This window comes from Ovis canadensis, chromosome 1 (assembly GCF_042477335.2).
Source record: "Ovis canadensis isolate MfBH-ARS-UI-01 breed Bighorn chromosome 1, ARS-UI_OviCan_v2, whole genome shotgun sequence".
Taxonomy (NCBI): domain Eukaryota; kingdom Metazoa; phylum Chordata; class Mammalia; order Artiodactyla; family Bovidae; genus Ovis; species Ovis canadensis.
Window position 1 is genome coordinate 195,429,781 of NC_091245.1, and position 24,334 is coordinate 195,454,114.

The 24,334-nt window shown below is 37.6% G+C and overlaps 1 protein-coding gene across 2 annotated transcripts in view; it reads left to right on the forward strand.

Moving 5' to 3' along the window:
* The window catches only part of ACAP2 (ArfGAP with coiled-coil, ankyrin repeat and PH domains 2), a 172,306-nt gene that overhangs the window by 61,271 nt on the left and 86,701 nt on the right, over positions 1-24,334 (forward strand). For both annotated transcript variants that reach the window (XM_069557232.1, XM_069557242.1), the window contains exons 2-4: positions 2,182-2,239; positions 11,639-11,758; positions 12,526-12,579. In XM_069557232.1, the coding sequence (XP_069413333.1) occupies positions 2,182-2,239; positions 11,639-11,758; positions 12,526-12,579 (232 nt within the window). The remainder of the gene's footprint in view (positions 1-2,181; positions 2,240-11,638; positions 11,759-12,525; positions 12,580-24,334) is intronic.

Sequence of the window (24,334 nt, forward strand, 5' to 3'; positions counted from 1 at the left end):
TGCAGATGGTGATTGCAGTCATGAAATTAAAAGACGCTTACTCCTTGGAAGGAAAATTATGACCAACCTAGATAGCATGTTGAAAGGAAGAGACATTACTTTGCCAACAAAGGTCTGTCTAGTCAAGGCTATGGTTTTTCCAGTGGTCGTGTATGGATGTTAGAGTTGGACTGTGAAGAAAGCTGAGTGCCGAAGAATTGATGCTTTTGAACTGTGGTGTTGGAGAAAACTCTTGTGAGTCCCTTGGACTGCAAGGAGATCCAACCAGTCCATTCTGAAGGAGATCAGCCCTGGGATTTCTTTGGAAGGAATGATGCTAAAGCTGAAATTCCAGTACTTTGGCCACTTCATGCGAAGTGTCGACTCATTGGAAAAGACTCTGATGCTGGGAGGGATTGGGGGCAGGAGGAGAAGGGGACGACAGAGGATGAGATGGCTGGATGGCATCACTGACTTGACGGACGTAAGTTTGAGTGAACTCTGGGAGTTGGTGATGGACATGGAGGCCTGGCGTACTGCAGTTCATGGGGTCACAAAGAGTCGGACACGACTGAGCGACTGAACTGAGCGGAAGAGATGATGGTTAGTGTGAAGGGGAAATGTTATCTAGGCTAAGGGAACAATGTGTCATTTGAAAAACTGCTGCAGAAAGTGATGAACTTTTTAGTTTGAGAGAAGCATTTGTCTTTCTGTGCTGTGTAAGTATAGCGCCTTTTGTTTTCTTGAACTGTATGCTAGGATATTTCATTTTATAAAATTGGCGTTTCTTTCCTAATTTATAGTTACATAATTTTCTTATTTTGGCAATTAAATTTTTTTTCAGTAAATGTTGCCAGATAGAGAATTAGAAGGACTTCCCAGGTGGCTCAGCAGTGAAGAATTTGCCTGCCAGTGCAGGAGACGTTAAGAGACATGGGTTCCATTCCTGGGTCAGGAATATTCCCTGGAGAGGGGAGTGGCAACTCACTCCAGTATTCTTGATGGGGGAATCCTTTGGACAGAGGGGCCTGGTGGGCTACAGTCCACGGGATTGTAAAGAGTTGGAGATCACTAGCAACTGAGCATGTGTGCAGAAAAGTAGAACCATAATCTGATGATAATGGTCATTCAAGAGGCCACACAGAGGTTAAGTGGGTACTTTTAGAAGTAGAGCTTATATCTTAGCTGTTTTTCTCTTCTTAACACTGAGAATTGTTGCCCAGCGTTCATAACGGGGTTTTGGGTCACTACTCCCCCACTGTTACCCATTTGAAACAAATTTTGGTAAATGAAAAAACAGATATTGTGAAGTTGCTAGTTAATTGAGTAGTTTTCTGAAAATTAAACTGATAGCTTAAAGTAGCTGAATAGCACTTTTTAATTTGAATAACAGTTTTTTACTCTTCAGTATTGTTGTTGTTGTTCAGTCACTCATTTGTGTCTGACTCTTTGCGACCCCATGGACTGCAGCACGCCAGGCTTCCCCGTCCTTCCCGATCTCCCAGAGCTTGCTCAGACTCAGGTCCAGTTGAGTTGATGATGCCGTCCAACCATCTCATCCTGTCACCTTCTTAAGTATACAGAATCTTAAGTATAAAATCTTGCTATCGTTAAAAAGGTTTAGTTGCTGCTTTTCTTCATCCCTTAATTTCCAATTTTGGAAATGTTGCCCTACAGCGTGTATCAAGTACTACGTTAGTGTTAGAATTTTGTCATTCCTAGGGGAAAAGAATCTGCTGATTTCTTTAAAAATACATTGGAAACAAAATGGTGTATTAAATAAGGGCAATAAATATCTTTCTGGACTATTTCTAAAAGTAAAAGCCTTTATTTTTGTTGCCAACAATGCTTTGCTGTTTGATTACATGAAATAGAAATACAAGTTTTGTTAGGCTCAACTTTTAAAATTTCTTGCTTGTTTCAAAAAACCTAATGCTAAATAGTTCTAACTGGTGTTATTAATTTGAAGAGTATGAATACTTTGAGTAAATTAGCTTGTGTTCTCTCATTACCTTAAACAATAATTTATCATCTGTTGAAGCACATGATTATGAAATATTCATACTGTGTTCTAAGGGAATTAATACTTTACATGAAGTGTAGTGTTTAAGCATTCATACCTATTTTTTCACTTGGAGTTACTTTTCAAGAGTAAAGTGTACATTTAAACAAAAATAACTTACTTTTGTTTAATTTTTCTAGGGCTGCCTTGGAAGAAGTGGAAGGAGATGTGGCAGAATTGGAACTGAAACTTGATAAGGTAAATTTTACTTCAACTTTTTAAAACAGTAATTCCTGTTTTGCATACTGATTTGTGCCTACAGTGCCAGATGGGTTCTGTGATTTCTTTTATATCCATGAAGGTAAATGCTGATATTTTCCCGATTTTACACATACAGAAGTTGAGGCTAGAGATGTTAAGTAGTTGGTTGAAAATTTAATCTAAATGCCAGAGTGAGAATTTGAACCCTGTCTGACTAGACATCTTTTATACTGTTGGAAGTTTGTTTCCTTCTCCATCAAAAAGATGGCAGTATAACTTTTTGTTGCTTAATGGATAGCATACATAACCTAACCATTCTTGGTTGTATATTTGGGTTTGGCTATGTTCAAATATAAAAATTTTAATACTCATTCCATTTTTAAAGCTAATGCCAGAAATACTGAATATGTATTTATTTAATAGTTAATATTAAATTGTCATACTCTACGCAAGGGTAAATATACATTGATTCCTATCTTCTGTGTTAATTATTGGTAATCTTTTTTTTTTTTGCCTCTATCTCAGAAACGTTACCTGTTGTATAACAGAAATATAAGAATGAATAAGACATGGCTTCTGATTTTAAGTAACCATTGTTGATTGTTAAAATTTCTAGAGACTAAACGTGTTTATTTGAAATACCGTTTCTGAAGATAATTTTCTGTTTATTTACTTATTATTGTAAATGGAATTGTTTTGGAAAGCAGTGCTTATCAAATGTTACTGTGCATAGGAATATGTGGGGTTCTTGTGAAAATACAGATCCAGATTCAGTAAGTCTTGGTATCTGAGATTCTGTTTGTCTAGCCAGATTTTAGGTGACACCAATGCTGTTGAATAGACTGCACTCTGAATATCAGTGATGTAAGATATATTAATTAGACTGAAGATTTTCAAATGTTTTGAAATCATGAAATATGTATATATAATGTAAATAGTATAGAAAATATATAAAGCAGTAGCTATTAGTTAAATATGTAAGACAAAATAATTTCAGAAAATGTTTAGTAATAAGTTATTTTTGTGCAGTACTCTGTAATTTTCAAAGCACTTTGATACATAGTGTGTTTGGGATTTTTATAATAGTCCTGTGAGGTAGGTGGGGCAAGTGGATTATTTCCATTTTCTAGATGACAGTAGCAAAGCCCCGAAAGTAAAGAGGAGTTGGTTCAAATCACAGAGCTAGAAAAGCCAGAGCCAGGGTTAGAATTCCATCTGTTTTATTTTTAGTTCAGTGCTCTTCTTGGGCACTGCTGTACTCCTGGGTCTACGTTGAGGGGCACATGCTACCTGAAAGTTTTCTGAGGAACCCTAGCAAACTTCAGGCAAGTGTTTTTAAAAACAAATGTTAGAATTTTTGGTAAAGATATTATTTTCAGAAATGTTATTTTCTATTTAAAATTATGTATATGGGATCATTGTTACTGTTGTCATCATTATTATTATTTTACCCTGATGTATTACGTTTATTTTTGAGGACTCTATGAAACAAAGTTTTTAAACTCTTAAGGTAGATAGCAGAAGATGTAGCTTTGATTTTCTGGTAGATGTATGAAAGAATATATAGAAGGATAAAGTTTCTTTCTTTCTTTCTTTTTTTAAAAAAGAATCACAGAGTAGTACAATAAGGGTATCCATTTTCTCTGGGTAGATTTGCATCTAAATCAAACAAAACACTGTGTGTCAGGGGGGACCTCAGAATTTAAAGTATCTAAACAGACTCCTCTTACAGTATTTTTGTTAATGATTTTGCTTTTATGAGCAGCTGTCTTTTGTTTTCACCCCTTTATATCATTTGGTTGGGGTTGAGAGACTGGTAGAATCTTAAACGAAAAAACCCAAATCTAAAGCAAGTTGTCAAAGGATTGCTATTCAGTACTAAGAGCTCCAAACCCTTTCTGGAGTCTGTAGTAGGGCTTTCCAGGTGGCTCAGTGGTAAAGAATCTTCCTGCCAAGCAGGAGATGCCGGTTCAACCCCTGGGTTGGGAAGATCCCCTGGAGAAGGAAATGGCAACCTACTCCAGTATTTTGCCTGGGAAATCCCATGGACAGAGGAGCCTGGTGGGTTATAGTTCGTGGAGTTGCAAAAGAATCAGACACAACTGAGCAACTAAACAACATCAACGGAGTTGGGCCAGTAAGGACATCATGAAAACTTTGACACTTAAAAATATATTTCTCTACTTTAAGACCTTGATCCCTTATATAATGTCCCTTACCCAAATTCTTAAGCTATCATTGATCATTTTGACTCTAGAATTATGAGGAAGTACAGTTAGAGAGGAGAAGGCAATGGCACCCCACTCCAGTACTCTTGCCTAGAGAATCCCATGGACGGAGGAGCCTGGTGGGCTGCAGTCCATGGGGTCGCTAAGAGTCGGACATGACTAAGCGACTTCACTTTCACTTTTCACTTTCACGCATTGGAGAAGGAAATGGCAACCCACTCCAGTGTTCTTGCTTGGAGAATCCCAGGGATGGGGGAGCCTGGTAGGCTTCCGTCTATGGGGTCTCACAGAGTCGGACATGACTGAAGCGACTTAGCAGCAGCAAGAGCAACAATTAGAGAAGAGGCCTGTGAGGAGCAAGAACTGGTTGTTATTGAAGGTGGTGGCGTTAGTGGAGGGGAAGGATTATCTCAGGCTAGTTTAGTGATTTCATAACTTTGTGCAGGGCAAGTTGTACCTGTAATATCATTGCAAATCATGGCAGTGACAGGTTTAACTAGTTTGCTGACTTAGCTTATATTTGTTTTGCTTGTAAATATATGCCATTGGTAGTTATACTCTTTCTAATGAGTAATGCTCCATGAATGAATGGCATTATTTGACTAGGTCCAATTATTTATCCATTCTGCCTGGTATTCTGGCATTGGCAACATCACGGAGCATCATAGTTGCCGTCTAGGTATAATTTCCACATCTGTTTAATCTTCTCATTGAAATGGCTTGCTCTTTTTTAAGTAGATAACCTTTAAATTACAGCTCAAGTACTATCAAACTTAGGTTTTTTTCCCCCAGATGTTACATTATTTCTTGCATTTTTACATTTCTTACATTTTAAAATTATACTTCCATTGAAATTATTATAATATTATGGTAATATTTGGTTTATAACGTAGTCTAATAGGAAAGAACACAAAGCCTGGAACAACGCTGCCCATATATGAGTCAGGCTCTACCACTCACTAAGCCATATGGGCCTTGGGCAAGTTCCTAAACCTTCCTATGTCTGAGTTTCTTCGTCTCCAAAATGGGGAAAATAAGAGTATCTATCTCATAGGGTTATTATGTGAATAAGATGTGTTAATACATGTTAAGTGCTTTGGCACATGGTAAGTTCTAAATGAACGTTAATGTTGGTGATGTCTCTTCAACAAATTTCGGTCTGTCTTGAAGACAGATTGTCTTTAACAGGAAAAATCCCCTCATTTTACTGTTAGGTAAAAATCTCTCTTTGTAGATTGTGTTATGTGATTTAGTTACAGCTATCTTCACTGTCATCTAATAAGGACTTTTGACAGCTGGCAAAGTATTTATCTATCTCCAAGTCAGTCCTTCTCCCAAATAACTGCAGTATGTATTTGATTCAGCTATATGACACATTCATTTTCTCTCCAGCTCCTGTGATAGTGACCTTATTTTAATTCTGGTACCTGTTTCACTGGCCAGATGCTATGCCTTGTTGCTCAAAGTTGTAATCTCTGAAACTGGAATAATCTTTGATACCTTACTTCCTGATGGGAGTCTCTGGTCTTTCAGTTCTCATCTTGGACTCCTCCTGCTTCTGTTTTTCAGGTTTATCTAGATCTCTAATCTTTTAAGTCTGTCCACTTCTAGAGCTCTTTTTTATTCAGGGTACTTTTTTAAAAATAAATTTTAAATTAAGATTAAATTCACCTAATATAAAATCTACCATTTTAAAGTTTGCAACTCAGTGGTTTTTAGTACATTCACAGTGTGTACAACTGTTGCCACTACTTAATTTCAGAACGTTTCTCTTACCCTAATAAGAAACTCTGTACACATTAGCAGTCACTTCCGATTTCCCTCTCCCTGTATACTCTGGCAACCATTGATTAACATTCTGTCTCTATGGATTTGCCTATTCTTATACATTTCATATAAATGGTATCATACAATATTTGACCTTTTGTGGCTGACTCTTTTCACTTAACATAATGTTTTAAAAATTCATCTGTCTATGTTGTAACATCTTTAGTATTTCCTTTTTAATGGCTGAATAATATGCTGTTGTATGGATGTACCATATTTGTCTTTTCATCCATTGATTGACATTCGGGTTGTTTCCACTTCTTGGCTATTATGTGTAATGCCTGCTTCTAATTTTACATCATCATTTCTCTTCTGAAGACCTCCATTTTCCTTCCACAGCACCTGTTCTGTAGAATCTTGACTGTATTTGTATAGTCTTCTATATTTCTATCTCTTATCTGGGCTACAGAGCCCTTCAGGAAAAGTTACACACTTGTTTGGTGAAACGGATTGGTGGGATTCTTGATGCAAAGCAGTTTTTTCAAGACTCAGTCAGGTTATCTTACTATCTTTCAGTTCAGTTCAGTCACTCAGTCATGTCCGACTCTTTGTGACCCCATGGACTGCAGCACGCCAGGCCTCCCCATCCATCACCAACTCCTGGAGTTTACCCAAACTCATGTCCATTGAGTCGGTGATGCCATCCAACCATCTCATCCTTTGTCATCCCCTTCTTCTCCTGCCCTCAGTCTTTCCCAATATCAAGGTCTTTTCAAATGAGTCAGCTCTTTGCATCAGGTGGCCAAAGTGTTGGGAGTTTCAGCTTCAACATCAGTCCTTCCAATGAATATTCAGGACTGATTTCCTTTAGGATGGACTGGTTGGATCTCCTTGCAGTCTAAGGGACTCTCAAGAGTCTTCTCCAACACCACAGTTCAAAAGCATCAATTCAGCGCTCAGCTTTCTTCACAGTCCAACTCTCACATCCATAAATGACTACTGGAAAAACCATAGCCTTGACTAGATGGACCTCTGTTGACAAAGTAATGTCTCTGCTTTTTAATATGCTGTCTAGGTTGGTCATAATTTTCCTTCCAAGGAGTAAGCATCTTTTAATTTCATGGCAATCACCATCTGCAGTGATTTTGGAGCCCCCAAAATAAAGTCTGACACTGTTTCCACTGTTTCCCCATCTGTTTGCCATGAAGTGATGGGACTGGATGCCATGATGTTAGTTTTCTGATTGTTGAGCTTTAAGCCAACTTTTTCACTCTCCTTTTTCACTTTCATCAAGAGGCTCTTTAGTTCCTCTTCACTTTCTGCCATAAGGGTGGTGTCATCTGCATATCTGAGGTTATTGATGTTTCTCCCGGCAATCTTGATTCCAGCTTGTGCTTTATCCAGCCCAGCGTTTTTCATGATGTACTCTGCATAGAAGTAAAATAAGCAGGGTGACAGTATATAACCTTGATGTACTCCTTTTCCTATTTGGAACCAGTCTGTTGTTCCATGTCCAGTTCTAACTGTTGCTTGCTGACCTGCGTACTAGTTTCTCAAGAGGCAGGTCAGGTGGTCTGATATTCCCATCTCTTTCAGAATTTTCCACAGTTTGTGGTGATCGACACAGTCAAAAGTTTGGCATAGTCAGTAAAGCAGAAATAGATGTTTTTCTGGAACTCTTTTGCTTTTTTCATGATCAGCGGATGTTGGCAATTTGATCTCTGGTTCCTCTGCCTTTTCTAAAACCAGCGTGAACATCTGGAAGTTCATGATTCACGTGTTATTGAAGCCTGGCTTGGAGAACTTTGAGCATTACTTTGCTAGCGTGTGAGATGAGTGCAATTGTGCGGTGGTTTGAGCATTCATCTTTAGCAGCTCTTACATTCACTGTTCTCTCAAGATTTACCAGCTTATTGTTTCTTCTTAGTAGAGGAACTTGTGTCTTCCTTTTGATGGGAACACTTTTATTTCTTGCTTTTAATCTAGAAATTTAACAGAATCTGTCCTTAATCCATTCCACACACACACACATTTGAGTGACAAAAGCACCCCTTTTCCTTTGCACTTTCCGACTGAACTTCTTTGAGAAAGACTTTGCTTTAGCCACCTCTCTCTTTTCCCTCTCTACATCTTTAAATTGTCTTCTTTGCTAATATAAAGCCATCATCCTCTGTTTGCCAGAGAGATGCTCTAAGCCATGCTCTAAGATGTAGGATGTCTTTATTGTTTCCCATTTCCTTTCGTATAATATGTGAACACTTTTGCTTTGCCCACAGTGTTTTTCCTGATCTGGCCCTTGTATACATTTTTGCACTGAACTAAGCTCCTTAGTGCCTCTGGTTTACCCTGCCTTGTAAGCTTCAGGGTTAGTGTATGCTTTTCCTAAAATAGTGTCTTATTACCCTTATCTGATTGACTAATTCCCGTTGGTCTTCAGGGCTTTTCTCAAGTGTTTCCTTTGGTAGGAATCCTTTGAACCCCATGGTCCTGATGTTCTTCCTTTATTCTCTCTTGCATAGTTTTGATGAGCATAGCAGTTGTGTTTGTGCTAAATAGAATTTACCTGCTTTTCTAACGGTTAGGATCTTGTTTTCAGTCGCTCAGTCGTGTCCGACTCTTTGTGACCCTATGGACTGCAGCACACCAGGCTTCGCTGTCCTTCACTGTCACCCGCAGCTCGCTCAGACTCATGTTCATTGAGTTGGTGATGCCGTCCAACCATCTCATCCTCTGTCGTCCCCTTCTCCTCCTGCCTTCAGTCTTTCTCAGCATCAGGGTCTTTTCCAATGAGTCAACTCTTCACATCAGGTGGCCAAAATATTGAAGTTTCAGCTTCAGTATGAGTCCTTCCAGTGAATATTCAGGGTTGGTTTCCTTTAGGATTGACTGGTTTGATCTCCTTGCAGTCCAAGGGACTTCAAGTCTTCTCCAACACCACAATTGAAAACCGTCAGCTCTTTGTCACTAAGCCTTCTTTATGGTCCAACTCTTGCATCCATACATGACTACTGGAAAAGCCATAGCTTAAGGGCTTCCCTGGTGGCTCAGAGGGTAAAGCGGAGACCTGGGTTCGATCCCTGGGTTGTGAAGATCCCCTGGAGAAGGAAATGGTAACCCAATCCAGTATTCTTGCCTGGAGAATCCCATGGACGGAGAAGCCTGGTAGGCTACAGTCCACGGGGTTGCAAAAGTCGGACATGACTGAGCGACTACACCTTCTACACCTTGGGCTCTATGGACCTTTGTCAACAAAGTAATGTCTCTGCTTTTTAATATGCTCTCTAGGTTTGTCATAGCTTTTCTTTCAAGGAGCTTTTAATTTCATGACTGAAGTCACCATCTGCAGTGATTTTGGAGCCCAAGAAAATAAAGTCTGTCATTGTTTCCATTGTTTTCCCATCTGTTTGCCATGAAGTGATGGGACCAAATGCCATGATCTTAGCGTTTTGAATGCTGAATTTTAAGCCAGCCTTTTTACTCTCCTCTTTCACTTTCATCAGGAGGCTCTTTTAATTCCTCTTTGCTTTCTGCCATAATGGTGGTGTTATCTGCATATCTGAGGCTGTTGATATTTCTCCTGGCGATCTTGATTCCAGCTTGTGCTTCATCCAGACTGGCATTTCCCATGGTGTACTCTACATATAAGTTAAATAAGCAGGGTGACAATATTACAGCCTTGATGTACTCCTTTCCCAATTTGGAACCAGTCCGTTTTTCCATGTCCAGTTCTCACTGTTGCTTCTTGACCTGCATACAGGTTTCTCACAAGGCAGATAAGGTGGTCTGGTATTCCTGTCTCTTGAAGGATTTTCCAGTTTGTTGTGATCCATACAGTCAAAGGCCTTAGCATGTTCAATAAAACAGAAGTAGATTTTTTTCTGGAATTCTCTTGCTTTTTTGATGATCGAACAGATGTTGGCAATTTGATCTCTGGTTCCTCTGCCTTTTCTAAGTCCAGCTTGAACATTCTGGAAGTTCTTGATTCACATACTTTTGGAGCCTAGTTTGGAGAATTACAACAGAGACTTAGAACAGAATTAGTAGAACAGATTAGAACAGAGATTTTTTTCACTTAACGTTGATCCAGATTCCAGGGTAACAGTTTTAAATTATACTCCTGAGATCCTTGTGTTGTCTTCTAAAGTTTTCCTAAGCTGTGTATCCTCTTCTCGGTGACCCTACTTCCCATTTGGTCATTACCCTTCCTTCTTCTAGATCAGCTCCACTTTTATCTTTATTATGTTTAACTTGCACCCAAGATATTGTTTGCTTAAAGAAAAGGTTTTGTGTGAAATAAAGAAAAAAGAAGGACTAGAAAAAGAAAAGGAATGGAAAGGAAAAAAGAGAAAGATTAAAAAGTGAAAGAGAAAAAGAGGGAATGGGGAAAGAGAGAGAGAAGCTCAGTTCTAAGATTTAGTATAGTGCCTAGAATGGTAGGCATTGGAGAAATGTGGTTGATTAATCAATTCTGCTTTGATGCTGATGCTGCTAAGTTGCTTCAGTCGTGTCTGACTCTGTGTGACCCTATAGACGGCAGCCCACCAGGCTCCCCCATTCCTGGGATTCTCCAGGCAAGTACACTGGAGTGGGTTGCCATTTCCTTCTGTAATGCGTGAAAGTGAAAAGTGAAAGTGAAGTTGCTCAGTTGTGTGTGATTCTTTGCGACCCCATAGACTGTAGCCTACTAGGCTCCTCCGTCCATGGGATTTTCTAGGCAAGAGTATTGGAGTGGCTTGCCGTTGCCTTCTCCGTCTGCTTTGATAGTCTGATACTAAAATGACCAACATGACTCACCCACCATACCAGTTTACTTCCCTTTCCTCCACCATACCACAGTTGTGTTTTTAAAAAACTTTTGTCAAACTGCTTGCTCTGCCTAACGTGAAAGTGGAAGTGAAGTTGCTCAGTCGTGTCCAACTCTTTGCGACCCCATGGACTATAGCCTACCAGGCTTCTCCGTCCATGGGATTTTCCAGGCAAGAGTGCTGGAGTGGATTGCCATTTCCTTCTCCAGGGGATCTTCCCGACCCAGGAATCGAACCCTGGTCTCCAGCATTCCAGGCAGACGCTTTACCGTCTTCCAAGAGATGCTTAATACATTTTTGTGGAGTTAAGCTACAGGGTTGAATTTAACTTGATAAAATTAAAAATTAACTTGATTGGTGGTTGGTGTTATAAGACACCCTCCACATCTTGAAAGGTCATCTTTTTTTTTTTTGATATGATTTACTCTCTTATGATTTACTTTATAAGCCAAAGGGGAAAAAAAGAACACTTTTCGTTTACTTTCGATTTATTGATGAACTGTAATCTTAACTCAGCAAACTCATGTGGTTATTTATAATACTTGTTCAATTAATTAAAAAAATATTTTCAGTTATATAATGTGTTTCTTTTTCAGCTTGTGAAACTGTGTATTGCAATGATTGATACTGGAAAAGCCTTTTGTGTTGCAAATAAACAGTTCATGAATGGGATTCGAGACCTGGCACAGTATTCTAGCAATGATGCTGTAGTTGAGGTTAGTATTATTAAACTTAGTTAAAATGATCCATGCAACATGTTATTAAATAACTGTATCTATTTACCTTATTAATAATGGTGGTCCTTAAAATCAGAAGTGGAAAAGCTATCACCTATTGGTGCTATCTTATATAATTCTGTGTTCTAGGACAGTTAGAAGGTGATGGTTGATCTGTGGTGTAAATATCTCTTTACTATACTTGCTGCTAGGTGAGCTGAAGCATCTAGAGGGGCACCTGAGCAGGTAGGGTAGGATCATGTTTATAAGTGCAAGCAGAGAACATTAACTTAAGACTAGTATCTAACTGTACATTTGGGGGGCTGCATAGGAAAGTTCTGGTCGACTAGCTATGTTAGCTTAGACTCCCTGCTCTATTATGTGGTATTATAATGTTTCTTTTAAGAGGAATAATAGCTAGTGAAAAAAATGATATAATTTGGTAATTATGTGATCTATAGATACCTAAATGCACACAGTCTTGATACACTTACTTTTAACCTTTGCCATTTCAATTAGTTAGTATAATAGTATTGATAGGCAGTTTAATTCTTTGACTGTTCTTGAGTTTTATTCAAGGTAGTTTTACTACCTGTAGACTTCTATGCAGACCGTGTCTGAGAAGTAGTGAGATTGTCCTAGTGAGAAATAAATGTTACTGTTTACACTGTAACTTGATCTTTCTGTCACAAATGCTGAAAATACGTTTTTCTACCATATATTAGTAGCTCTTAAATAACTTGGTTTTCTTTTGATTTGTTTCTCAGACAAGTTTGACCAAATTTTCTGACAGTCTTCAAGAAATGATAAACTTTCACACAGTAAGTGTTAGTAAGTAGGGGTTATTGTGGCCGTGGTAATGTTTTATTACTTTTCTTTGGTGGCAATATTTTATAGAATTACTTAAGTTGGAATTCACAGACTTTGATTTATTAACAACTTTTTAGTTGGGTGGGTCTAAAATGCGTGTGTGTGTCAGAGAGAAAAGATGGAATATACATGTGTATTATTTCCTATCCTGTAATAGTGAACTTTAATTTCAATGAAGTGCACACTCATAAAAGTTAATTTTTTCTCTTTAAGTTGTCCCTTTGTAAATTTTTAAGCAGTTATTTCAAGAAGAAAGACAGATGTACAAGTCATCATTCTAAATTTGGCTATTTCTTTTAAGTACAAATATATCCCCTTTGTCTAATAAGTTGCTGATATGAAAGACTGTTGTATTGTTTGAGCTATTTATGTGTGTGTTTAAGATATGAGGACAGATCTTTAAGAATGAGGGGTATATGTTACTTTTGGAATGTGATGAAATGCCTTTATACAGTTTGTAAAAGTTTACTGGAAATATGGTACTTTGTAAGCTATATATATTTTTATAATTTTTAAAAAATCTAATATGTATGACTCATATAATTATTTATTCAGTGTTTCAAAATTTAACTGCCTGTAAGAGGGGAATATCAATACTTATATTCTTTGTAAATTCTGCTACTTTCTGGTTTTTAGTTAATTTGATTTTCTTGGTTTTTTTTTTTTTTTTGGGACAACATGTTAAGGATGAATTGATCTGATAATATTTATTTTAATTGTGGTTCAAATTTTATTCCAAAATTATCATGCAAAACCATCTTCTTCAGTTTCTGCTGTCAGTTCTTTTGGTTATGTATCTAGGTGTAGAATTGCTGGGTCATAAGTAATTCTGTTTATCTTTTTGAGAAACCATCAAACTGATTTCCACAGAGGCTACAACATTTTACATTCCCATTTACATCCCTACTAGCAATGTATGAGTGTTCCAGTTTTTACATCTGGGTCAAAACAAGTTTTTACACTTGTTATCTATCTATCTAAGTATCTTCCTTCCTTCCGTTTTGTTATAGCCATTGTAGTAGGTGTGAATTGGTATCTCATTGTGGCTTTGATTTGTGTTTCTTGCTTTACTAATGTGGTTAAGCATCTTTTCATCTGTTTATGACCATTTGTATATTTTCTTCTGCCATTGGTACCATTGTTGTCCGCTTAAGTAATGTGCCCATTTAAAAATTTGTTTAAATTGAATTTTTTATATATTCTGGATATTAAACCCTTATCAGATATATGATATGTAAATAATTTTTCCTATTCTGTAAGTTGTTTTTTTACTTTCTTGATAAATGTCCTTTGATGCATTAAAGTTTTAATTGTTTTATTGAAGTATAGTGAGTTCACAATGTTATGTTAGTTTCAAGTGTATAGCAAAGTGATTCAGTTATACATATATATATATATTCTTTTTCAGATTTCTTTCTATTATAGGTTATTACAAGGTATTGAATATGGTTCCCTGTGCTATACAGTAGGTCCTTGTTATTTACCTATTTTACATGTGTTAATCACTCAGTCGTATCCAACTCTTTGTGACCCCATGGATTGTAGCCCACCAGATTCCTCTGTCCATGGAATTGTCCAGGCAAGACTACTGGAATGGGTTGCCATTTCCTGCTCCAGTTTTATATGTAATAAGGTATATATGGTAATCCCAAACTCCTAATTTATCTTCAACTACCCCACCCCCACCCCCCCGCCAACTATCCCCTTTGGCAACCTGAAGTTTGTTTTCTGTGTCTGTTTATGTTTTGTAAATAAATTTGTTTATTTCTGTCAGTTTTTTTAAGATTCTGCATAAGTGATATCATATGATATTTGTCTTTCTCTGTCTTACTTCACTTGGTAATTTCTAGGTCTATCCATGTTTCTATATTTCATTCTTTTTAGTGGCTGAGTAGTATTCTAGTATTATGAGTAGGTGTGTGTGTGTGTGTGTGTGTGTGTGTGTGTGTGTGTGTGTACGTGTGTACCTACACACCACATCTTCTTTATTCATTTCTCTGTTGAGGGACATTTAGGTTGTTTCCGTGTCTTGGCTACTGTAAATACTACTGATATGAACATTGGGGTGCTTGTATCTTTTCAAATTAGAGTTTTCTCTGGATATATGCTCAGGAAGGGGATTGCTGGGTTATATGGCAAATTTGTTTTTAGTTTTTTAAGGCACCTCCATACTTCTCCATAGTAGCTGCACCACTTTACATTCCCACCAGTAGTGTATGAGGGTTCCCTTCCCTCCACACTCTCCCCAGCGTTTATTGTTTTTGGATTTTTTTGATGATAGCCATTTTGAGTGATGTGAGGTGTTACTGAGATATTGTGGTTTTGATTTGCATTCCTCTAATAATTAGTGATGTTGAAAATATTTTCATGTGCCTATTGGCCATCTTTGGAGAAATATCTGTTTAGGTCTTCAGCCCATTATTGATTGGGTTGTTTCTTTTTTTGATTCTTAGCTTTGTGAGCTGTTTGTATATTTTAAAAATCCCTTGTCAGTTGTAATGTTTGCAAATATTTTCTCCCATTCTGTAGGTTTTCTTTTCATTTTGCCTCTTTAGGTGGGTTTATTCCCAGATATTTCATTCTTTTTGATGTAATAGTAAATGGGGTTGTTTCCTTAATTTCTCTTTCTGATATTTGGTTGTTCAGTTCAGTTCAGTCGCTCAGTCTTGTCCGACTCTTTGGAACCCCGTGAATTTGCAGCACGCCAGGCCTCCCTGTCCATCACCAACTCCTGGAGTTCACTCAAACTCATGTCCATCAAGTTGGTGATGCCATCCAGCCGTCTCATCCTCTGTCGTCCCCTTTTCCTCCTGCCCCCAATCCCTCCCAGCATCAGAGTCTTTTCCAATGAGTCAGCTCTTCGCATGAGGTGGCCAAAGTACTGGAGTTTCAGCTTCAGCATCATTCCTTCCAAAGAGCACCCAGGGCTGATCTCCTTTAGTGTACAGAAATGCAATGAATTTCCATAGGTTAATTTTGTATCTTTTAACTTTGCTAAATTCATTCATGAGCTCTAGTAGTTTTCTGGTAGCATCTTTAAGACTTCCTGTGTGGAGCATAGAGATGCCATGTGCAGACAGTGACAGTCTCACTTCTTCTTTTCCAGGTAAGGTTCCTTTTATTTCCTTTTCTTTAATGGTGTGTCTGGGACTTCCAAAACTATGCTGGATAAAAGTGGTGAGAATGGGCATCCTTTGTCTTCTTCATTATCTTATAGAAAATGCTTTCATCTTTTCATCATTGAGTATGATGTTAGCTGTGGACTTGTCATATATCACCTTTATTATGTTGAGGTATGTTCCCTCTATGCCTATTTTTGGACTAGTTTTTATTATAAATGGATATTGAATTTTATCAAAAGCTTTTTCTGCGTTGGTTGAGATGATCATATGGTTTTTATTCTTCAGTTTGTTAATGTGATGTTATCACACATTAATTTGCAGATATTGAAAAGTCCTTACATCTTGGAATAAATCCCACTTGATCATGGTGTATCATCCTTTTAATGTATTGTTGGATTCAGTTTGGATTCATATTTTGTTGAGGATTTTTACATTGTGTTCATCAGTGATACTGGCCTATAATTTTCTTTTTTGAGATCTTTTTCTAATTTTGGTATCAGGGTGTTGGTGGCTTCATAGAATGAGTCTGGGAGTGTTCCTTACCTTGCAGTTTCTTGGAATAGTTTCAGAAGGATAGGTATTAACTCTTCTCTAAATGTTTGTTGGAATTCACCTTAGAAACCATCTTGTCCTTGGCTTTTATTTGTTGGGAATTTTTAAATTACTGATTCAGTTTATGTACTGGTAGTTGACCTGTTCGTATATTCTGTTTCCTCTCGGTTCAGTCTTATGAGAGTGTACCTTTCTAAGAATTTGTCCAGTTCTTCTAGTTGTCCTTTTTAATTGGTGTGTAGTTGCTTGTAGTATTCTCCCTATGATCTTCTGTATTTCTGTGGTAGTGGTCATTTTCATTTCTGATTTTCTTTATTTGGTCCTCTCCCTTTTATTCTTGATGAGACCGTCTAAAGGTTGACATAGAAATATTTGCAACAGTGACAGGTTTACTTCTCTTCCAATCTGGATTGCTTTTATTTCCTTTTCTTCTCTAATTGCCGTGGCAAGGACTTCCAAACCTGTGCTGAGTATAAGTGGTGAGAATGGGCACCCTTACTCTTGATCCTAGAGGAAATGCTTTCAGCTTTTCATTGTTGAATTAGTTTTCTTTTCAAAGAACCAAGTTTTGGTTTCATTGATCCTTCTGTTGTTTTTGAAGTCTCTGTTTCACTTATTTCTGCTCTGATCTTTGTGATTTATTTTCTTTTACTAACATTGAGTTTTGTTTGTTGTTCTTTCTCTAGTTGCTTCTTATGTAAGATTAAGTTGTTTGAGACTTTTCTTGTTTCCTTAGGTAAACTTGTATTGCTATGAACTTCCCTCTTAGAACTGCTTCTGCTGTATCCCATAGGTTTTGGATAGTAATTTTACTCTTTCAGGCATTCGTCTTTAGACATTTAAAATTTTCCTCTTTGATTTCTTCAGTGATGCACTGGTTGCTTAGTAGCATATTGTTTAGCTTCCATCTGTCTGTAGCCTTGTAGTTGGAAAAGATGTCAATATTTGATATAATTTCAGTTTTCTTAAATTCACTGAGGCTTGCTATATGTCCTAGCATGTGATCTCTTCTGGAGACTGTTCCATGTACACTTGAAAAGAATGTGTGTCCCACAGCTTTTGGATGGAATGCTCTATAAATGTCAATTAAGTCCATCTGGCCTAATGTATCATTTAAGTCTCATGTTTCCTTATTGATTTTCTGTCTGATTAATCTATCCATTGATGTAAGTGGGATGCTAATGTCTACCGCTTTATTGTATTAATATCAGTTTCTCCTTTTATGTCTTTTAACATTTGGCTTATATATTGAGGGGCTCCTATGGTGGGTACCTGTATATTTAAAACTGTGCTACCTTCTTTTTGAGTTGATCCTTTAATCATCATGTAGTGTCCTTCTCTGTCTCTTGTCTTCATTTGACAGTATATTTTGTGTGACACAAGTATTACTATTCCAACTTTTCTTTTGATTTCTAGTTGCATGGAATACCTTTTTTCCATCCACTTACTGTCAGTCCATATGTGTCTCTAGATCTGAAGTGAGTCTCTTACAGGCAGCAGATATACAGGCCTTATTTTGGTATTTATTCAGCCAGTCTCTGTCTTTTGGTAGGAGCATTTATTTCATTTACATTTAAGGTGATGATAACCAATATGTATGTTCCTGTTGCTATTTTCTTAATTTTTTTGGATTTGTTTTTTGTTAAGTCTTTCTATTTTCTTTTTTTGTTCTCTTTCTTGTGGTTTGATGACTCTCTTTATTGTTATATTTAGATTCTTTTTTCTTCTTTGTGTGTGTATCTATTATAGATTATTGTTTTGTGGTTACCGTGAGATTTTTATATAGGAGTCTATATTTGTATGTGCTTGTTTTAAATTGCTGACCTTTTAATTTCAAACACATTTTAGATAACCTTCATTTGTACTCACCTCCCCTCATATCACTGTTTTGGGTATTATATTTTGTATCAGATTGTTTTGTGTATCCCGTAACTGCTTATTGTGGATACAAATGATTTTTACTACTTTTGTTCTTTAACCTTACTATTAGCTTTGTTTTTGGATTGTTTCCTACCTTTTGTGTGTGTTTGCCTTTAGCAATGAGCTTTTCCGTTTTGTAATTTTTTTATTTCTAGTTGTGGCCTTTTCTTTTCTGCCCAGGGAAGTTCCTTTAGCATTTGTTGTAAAGCTGCTTTGGTGTGCTGAATTCTTTTAGCTTTGGCTTGTCTGTAAAGCTTTTGACTTCTCCATAAAATCTCAGTGAAAGTCTTACTAGGTAGAGTATTCTTGGTTGTATGTCCTTTTCTTTCATCACTTTAAATATATCATATCATTCTCTTCTGGTGGGTTGAGTTTTGCTGAAAAATTTGCTGATAGCCTTATGGGAATTCCCTTGTATGTTATTTGTTACCTTTTCCTTGTTGCTTTTATTTTATTTTTTACAATATTGTATTGGTTTTGCCACACATCAACATGAATCTGCCACGGGTGTACACGTGTTCCCCATCCTGAACTCCTCTCCCAACTCCCTCCCCATACCATCCCTCTGGGTCATCCCAGTGCACCAGCCCCGAGCATCCTGTATCTTGCATTGAACCTGGACTGGCGATTCGTTTCACATATGATATTATACATGTTTCAGTGCCATTCTCCCAAATCATCCCACCCTCGCCTTCTCCCACAGAGTCCAAAAGACTGTTCTATACATCTGTGTCTCTTTTGCTGTCTCGCATACAGGGTTATCACTACCTTCTTTCTAAATTCCATATATATGCATTAGTATACTATATTGGTGTTTTTCTTTTTGGCTTACTTCACTCTGTACAATAGGCTCCAGTTTCAAATACTCTCTCTTATCTTTAATTCTGTCGTTTTGATTACAGTGTGTTTTAGTGTATGCCTCTCTGGGCTAATCCTGTATGAGAGTCTCTACTTCCTGTGCTTGGGTGACTCTTTCCTTCCCCAGATTAAGAAAGTTGCAGCTAGTACCTCCTGTAATATGTTCTCAAAACCTTCTCTACTCCTTTGGTATCCCTGTAATGCAAATATTATCACACTTGTCCCAGAAGTCTCTTAAGCTGAGATTTTGTGTGCACTCTTTAAGAGTGAAGTCTCTTATTTCTTCCAATCCTGTGGAGGTTTTGCAGTCAAGTTCCACTGGCTTCCAAGGCCAAAGTCCTCATTTCTTTTCATTCTTTTTTTCTCTTCAGGCGCAGTGATTTCTAAGCAGGAATACTGGAGTGGGTTGCCTCATTTTGTCTAAATTGCTGTTTGTATTTTTATGTTTGTTGTACGTTCATTGGGTTTATTGACCTTGGAAAAGTGACCCTCCGAAGGAAATGTCCAGTGTGTCCCAGCAGTGCAATGCCCTCTTGTTACAAGGGACTAAGGGCCCAGTAATTCCAGGGTAATGTCTGGCCTGTGTTTGTGAATTTGGCTTGCACACTGCAGGACCGTACTTTTTTTGCTTCTAGTGTCTGCCCCCTGGTGGGTAAGGCTGGTCTATAGGCTTATGGAGTCTTCCTGGCAGGAGAGGCCAGTGTTTACCCTCTGATGGTGGCGCTGGGTATTGGTCCTCTGGTGGGCAGGGCCTTTCTAGGGATGTGTCTGGAGGCTGCTGTGTTCAGGAAATCTTGAAGTAACGTGTCAGCTGATCAGTGGGAATGTGTTCCCACTCAGTTTTTTGTTTGGCCTGAGGTGTCCCAACACTGGAGACTACAGGCTTTTAGGTGGGGCTGGGTCTTTGTGCCAAAATATCAGGTTCTGGAAGAGGCCCCACAGGTCAGTGTTTTCCAGTACGTTCACCAGCAGTGTTTGTGTCCCCAGGATGGGCCACATCCGCCTCCTGCCTCGCCAGAAGACACTCCAAAGATCAGCAGTGCATTTGACTCAGGCTACTATCCAGTTACTGCTTTTGCCCTAGGTCCTTATGCACCCGAAATTTTGTGTGCACTCTTTAAGAGTGAAGTCTCTATTTCTCCCAATCCTGTGGAGCTTTTGCAGTCAAGCTCCACTGGCTTCCAAAGCCAAATATTCTGGGGTCTCTTCCTCCTAATGCCAGACCCCCATGCTGGGGGGCTTGATGTGGGGCTCAGCATTCTCACTCTTGTAGGAGAATGTCTGTGATCTAATTGTACTCTAGTTTATGGGTTGCTTACTTTGCGGGGGCGGGGGGGAGATATGAGATTTGATCATATCACAGGCACACCCCTACTACCAGTTTCATTGTGGTTTCGTCTTTATGTCTTTAGTTGGAGAGATTCTTCCCTGGTAGGTTTCAGTTTTTTTTCAACAATGGTTGGTCTGCAGATTGTTGTGAGTTTGGTGAGCTTGTGAGAGGAGGTCATCTAACGGTTCTACTCTGCCATCTTGGCCCATCTCTAGAAGTTTTAATTTTGATGAAATCCAATTTATCTTTTTTTTTTCTTCTGTTCCTCTTACTTTTGGGGTCATATCCAAGGATCCATTGCTAAATGCTAGATCATTCAGATTTATTCCTTTGTTTTTTCTCCAAGAGTTTTATGATTTTAGCGCTAACATTTTACACCAACTTGTTTCTAATGACCCCTTATTAGTTTTCTTTTTGCCTTCTGTTGAATTTGGATGCTAGTGTATGATATATTTGATTTCTTTTAATTCAGGGGATCTTTTGGATTCAGACTCCTTAAACAGTGTAATATAATGAGAATCAAAATTGTTTAAAAGTTACTGATTTTAAATTAACATACTAAATTGTTTTCTTTGTAATAAAATATCCTTTGTAATAGTCTTATTCTTGATATTTTCTTTAAATTAGTAAGTCTTATATTATTGCTTTTTATAAGACTATGTTGCTCTTTTTATAGTTTTATATGTGAAAAGTTATGGTTAAGATAAACTTTTGGCAAGGAAGTAGTTTAAATGTATGTTGAAGTCTGTCTGTCAAGAAATCTTAAGTTCAGAGTATTTTATAAATTATCCTGTTAGAGTAAATTAAGTCTTTAAAAATGAGGTTTGTTTGAAGCCAGGGCTAAAAGTATAGTTTGCTTCAAGACAGTAGAGATTATTAGTCTTTTTAGTGCTAGTGCTGTTAATGTGCAACTAGTTTCCTGAACTGATTCCAATAGTGTGTTTTTTCCCCCTGCTTTTCTAAAATTAAAAGCAATCAATGTTTCTTGATTTTTAACATTGTAAAAGGAACATAGAATTTAGACAGAAACACCTTGAGTTTAGGCTTCACTGTTATGAGCTGTATAATTTTGGTCAATTTTTAAAATCACTTTTCATTTTTCAGCTTACTGTTCTGTAAAAGGGGAATAGTAGAATTTGCAGTAACAATATGTAAAAGGGTATTGTGATGAGTAACAGAAAGTGTGCAACCAGTTGCTGGGGTGATACTTCTTCCTTTACTATGGTGGTTGGTATCCATTTGGGAAAGTAGAAACCACATATGGTGTTTCTTTCTTTCCTTTTTTTTTTTTGTTTTTTTTTTTTTTTACATATGGTATTACTTATAGAAAGATTTTTATGCATTGATTTAGTTACGAAGTATTCAGAGAGTTGGAAGAAGGAAAAAAGCCACAATGATGCCACCTAGAGATTATTCATCATGGGAAGGAGCTATTGTCCTTAGGGCTGCAGGACTCAGGGTAGACGTGACACCAGAGCCCCTAAGTGCTGCACTGTATCGTTCCCAAGCCAAGAAGTCAAAGCTCTCCTGCTTGTTGCTGACACTCCTGGATTGGTCCCTGATGCTGCTGAAAGTTGGAGTAGCTCAGTTGCTCACTAATGGCTGTGTCAGAACAGAAAGCGGAGAGAAAAGTGGCTTCTCTTTATCTCCTGCTTCTTAATCTAACATCAGATCCCATTTGTAGAACCTGACCTCTTAGCTTGCAGGGAGTTTGGGAAATACACTTCACAGATCTCTAGCTCTTGTCATCACAGAGGAGACGATTATGGAAGGGTGATACAGTGGTGAAAGCCAGTAAACAGTTGGCACACCAACCACAAAGACTATAATTTTGAAAACATTTTTAGTAGGTATATCATTATACAATCTTAACGATTTTTATCCTTGAAACCTTTTTCTGTAACTTTTCTTTTTCTCCTTGCACTCTGTATTGCACACATTAACAAAATATACCCCAGGTCCTTTGTCACCTCCAAGTCTGAACTATAAACGGTTGCCACCTTTTGTTTAAGATTATAACTTGTATCTCTGCTTCTCTTCTTTTACGATGCATTCTGTATACAGCAGCCAGAATGAACTTTTAAAAATACAAATTAATTCATACTACTTGGCTGCTCTGGCTCCTTATTATACTCAGAATAAAATCCTAACCAAGCCCTGTATGATGAGGCTCCTGCTGGTAACTTCCTGATCTCATCTCTACTCTGCCTGGTTGTAACCCTTCCCTTTGTTGTTCTTTGAACATGCCAATGTGATTCTCACCTTAGGACCTTTGTACTTGGTATCTGTTCTGTGCAGAACGTTCTCCCTTCACATCTGTGTGTGATTGTTTCTCTATGACATTCCTTCTCTTCCTGCAGGTCTCTCTCACTGTAATAGGTCACTTCCTCTATGAGAAGCCTTCCTTGACCACCATATGATTGCATTCTATCAATTTACCATCTTTTATGTGCCACATTAAAAGACACGCATACACACACCACATATATGTGTATGATCTTGTCCTTAAATATATATACTTACTTTATTGTCTGTTCTAAGTTTCATGACTGTTACATTTATCTCTTCTGTTGCTGCTCGGAAGACCTGGGTAGGAAGGAGTTACTCATGGCAGGGTTGAGGAGACTGAGATTATGATAACCCTTGTTTTATTTTTAAGTAATCAAATGGATAAAGATGTGTTAAATTGATGACAATTCAGTGCTCAAAGAGATAAATAAAAATATTTAATATTCTTTTCTTTTATTGTTTTATGTACTTGAAAACTTCAGATCTCTGTTTTGACTATAATTCATGTTGCTTTAGAAAGATAGTTTGCAAACTATTTGTCTGTCTGTTGGCCTAGAGGTCTAAAAGCGATAGAGGTGAACTTGAATGTATTTACATATGTACTTATATGAATGTATATGTATATAGAGAACACTCTGTCTCATACTGCACTCAGATGTCTAGTGTCTTTCTAATTTTATTCCCATATTCCTTTTTAAAGCATCTCAGAAATTTTCTGCTAATAGCTGTAGGTATGAAATTGTGAGACTTTAGTTTACTTTTTTCTTTCTTTTTATAGTTGCTGTGCTCTCTGGCCTGTTTGTTTCTTGTTAACAAATACTTTTAATGTTTTCAGTAGGAGTGACCTCTGTATATTGAATCAGAATTTTTGTATTTGTGGCAAAAGTTTTTGACCCCATCGTAATGCTATATGTTTCACTTCAGCTAGATAAAGATAGGGATGACACATACTTGTTTACTGTTGTTTACTGTTATCTCCTTGGTACTTGTGTAATTCTTATTCTGGGGAAGTAATTTAATATTTCTTTTTATTTTTTTATTATTTTTTTATTTTTTTAATTTTAAAATCTTTAATTCTTACATGCGTTCCCAAACATGACCCCCCCTCCCACCTCCCTCCCCACAACATCTCTCTGGGTCATCCCCATGCACCAGCCCCAAGCATGCTGCACCCTACGTCAGACAGGGACTGGCGATTCAATTCTTACATGATAGTATACATGTTAGAATTCCCATTCTCCCAAATCATCCCACCCTCTCCCTCTCCCTCTGAGTCCAAAAGTCCGTTATACACATCTGTGTCTTTTTTCCTGTCTTGCATACGGGGTCGTCATTGCCATCTTCCTAAATTCCATATATATGTGTTAGTATACTGTATTGGTGTTTTTCTTTCTGGCTTACTTCACTCTGTATAATCGGCTCCAGTTTCATCCATCTCATCAGAACTGATTCAAATGAATTCTTTTTAACGGCTGAGTAATACTCCATTGTGTATATGTACCACAGCTTTCTTATCCATTCATCTGCTGATGGACATCTAGGTTGTTTCCATGTCCTGGCTATTATAAACAGTGCTGCGATGAACATTGGGGTACATGTGTCTCTTTCAGTTCTGGTTTCCTCTGTGTGTATGCC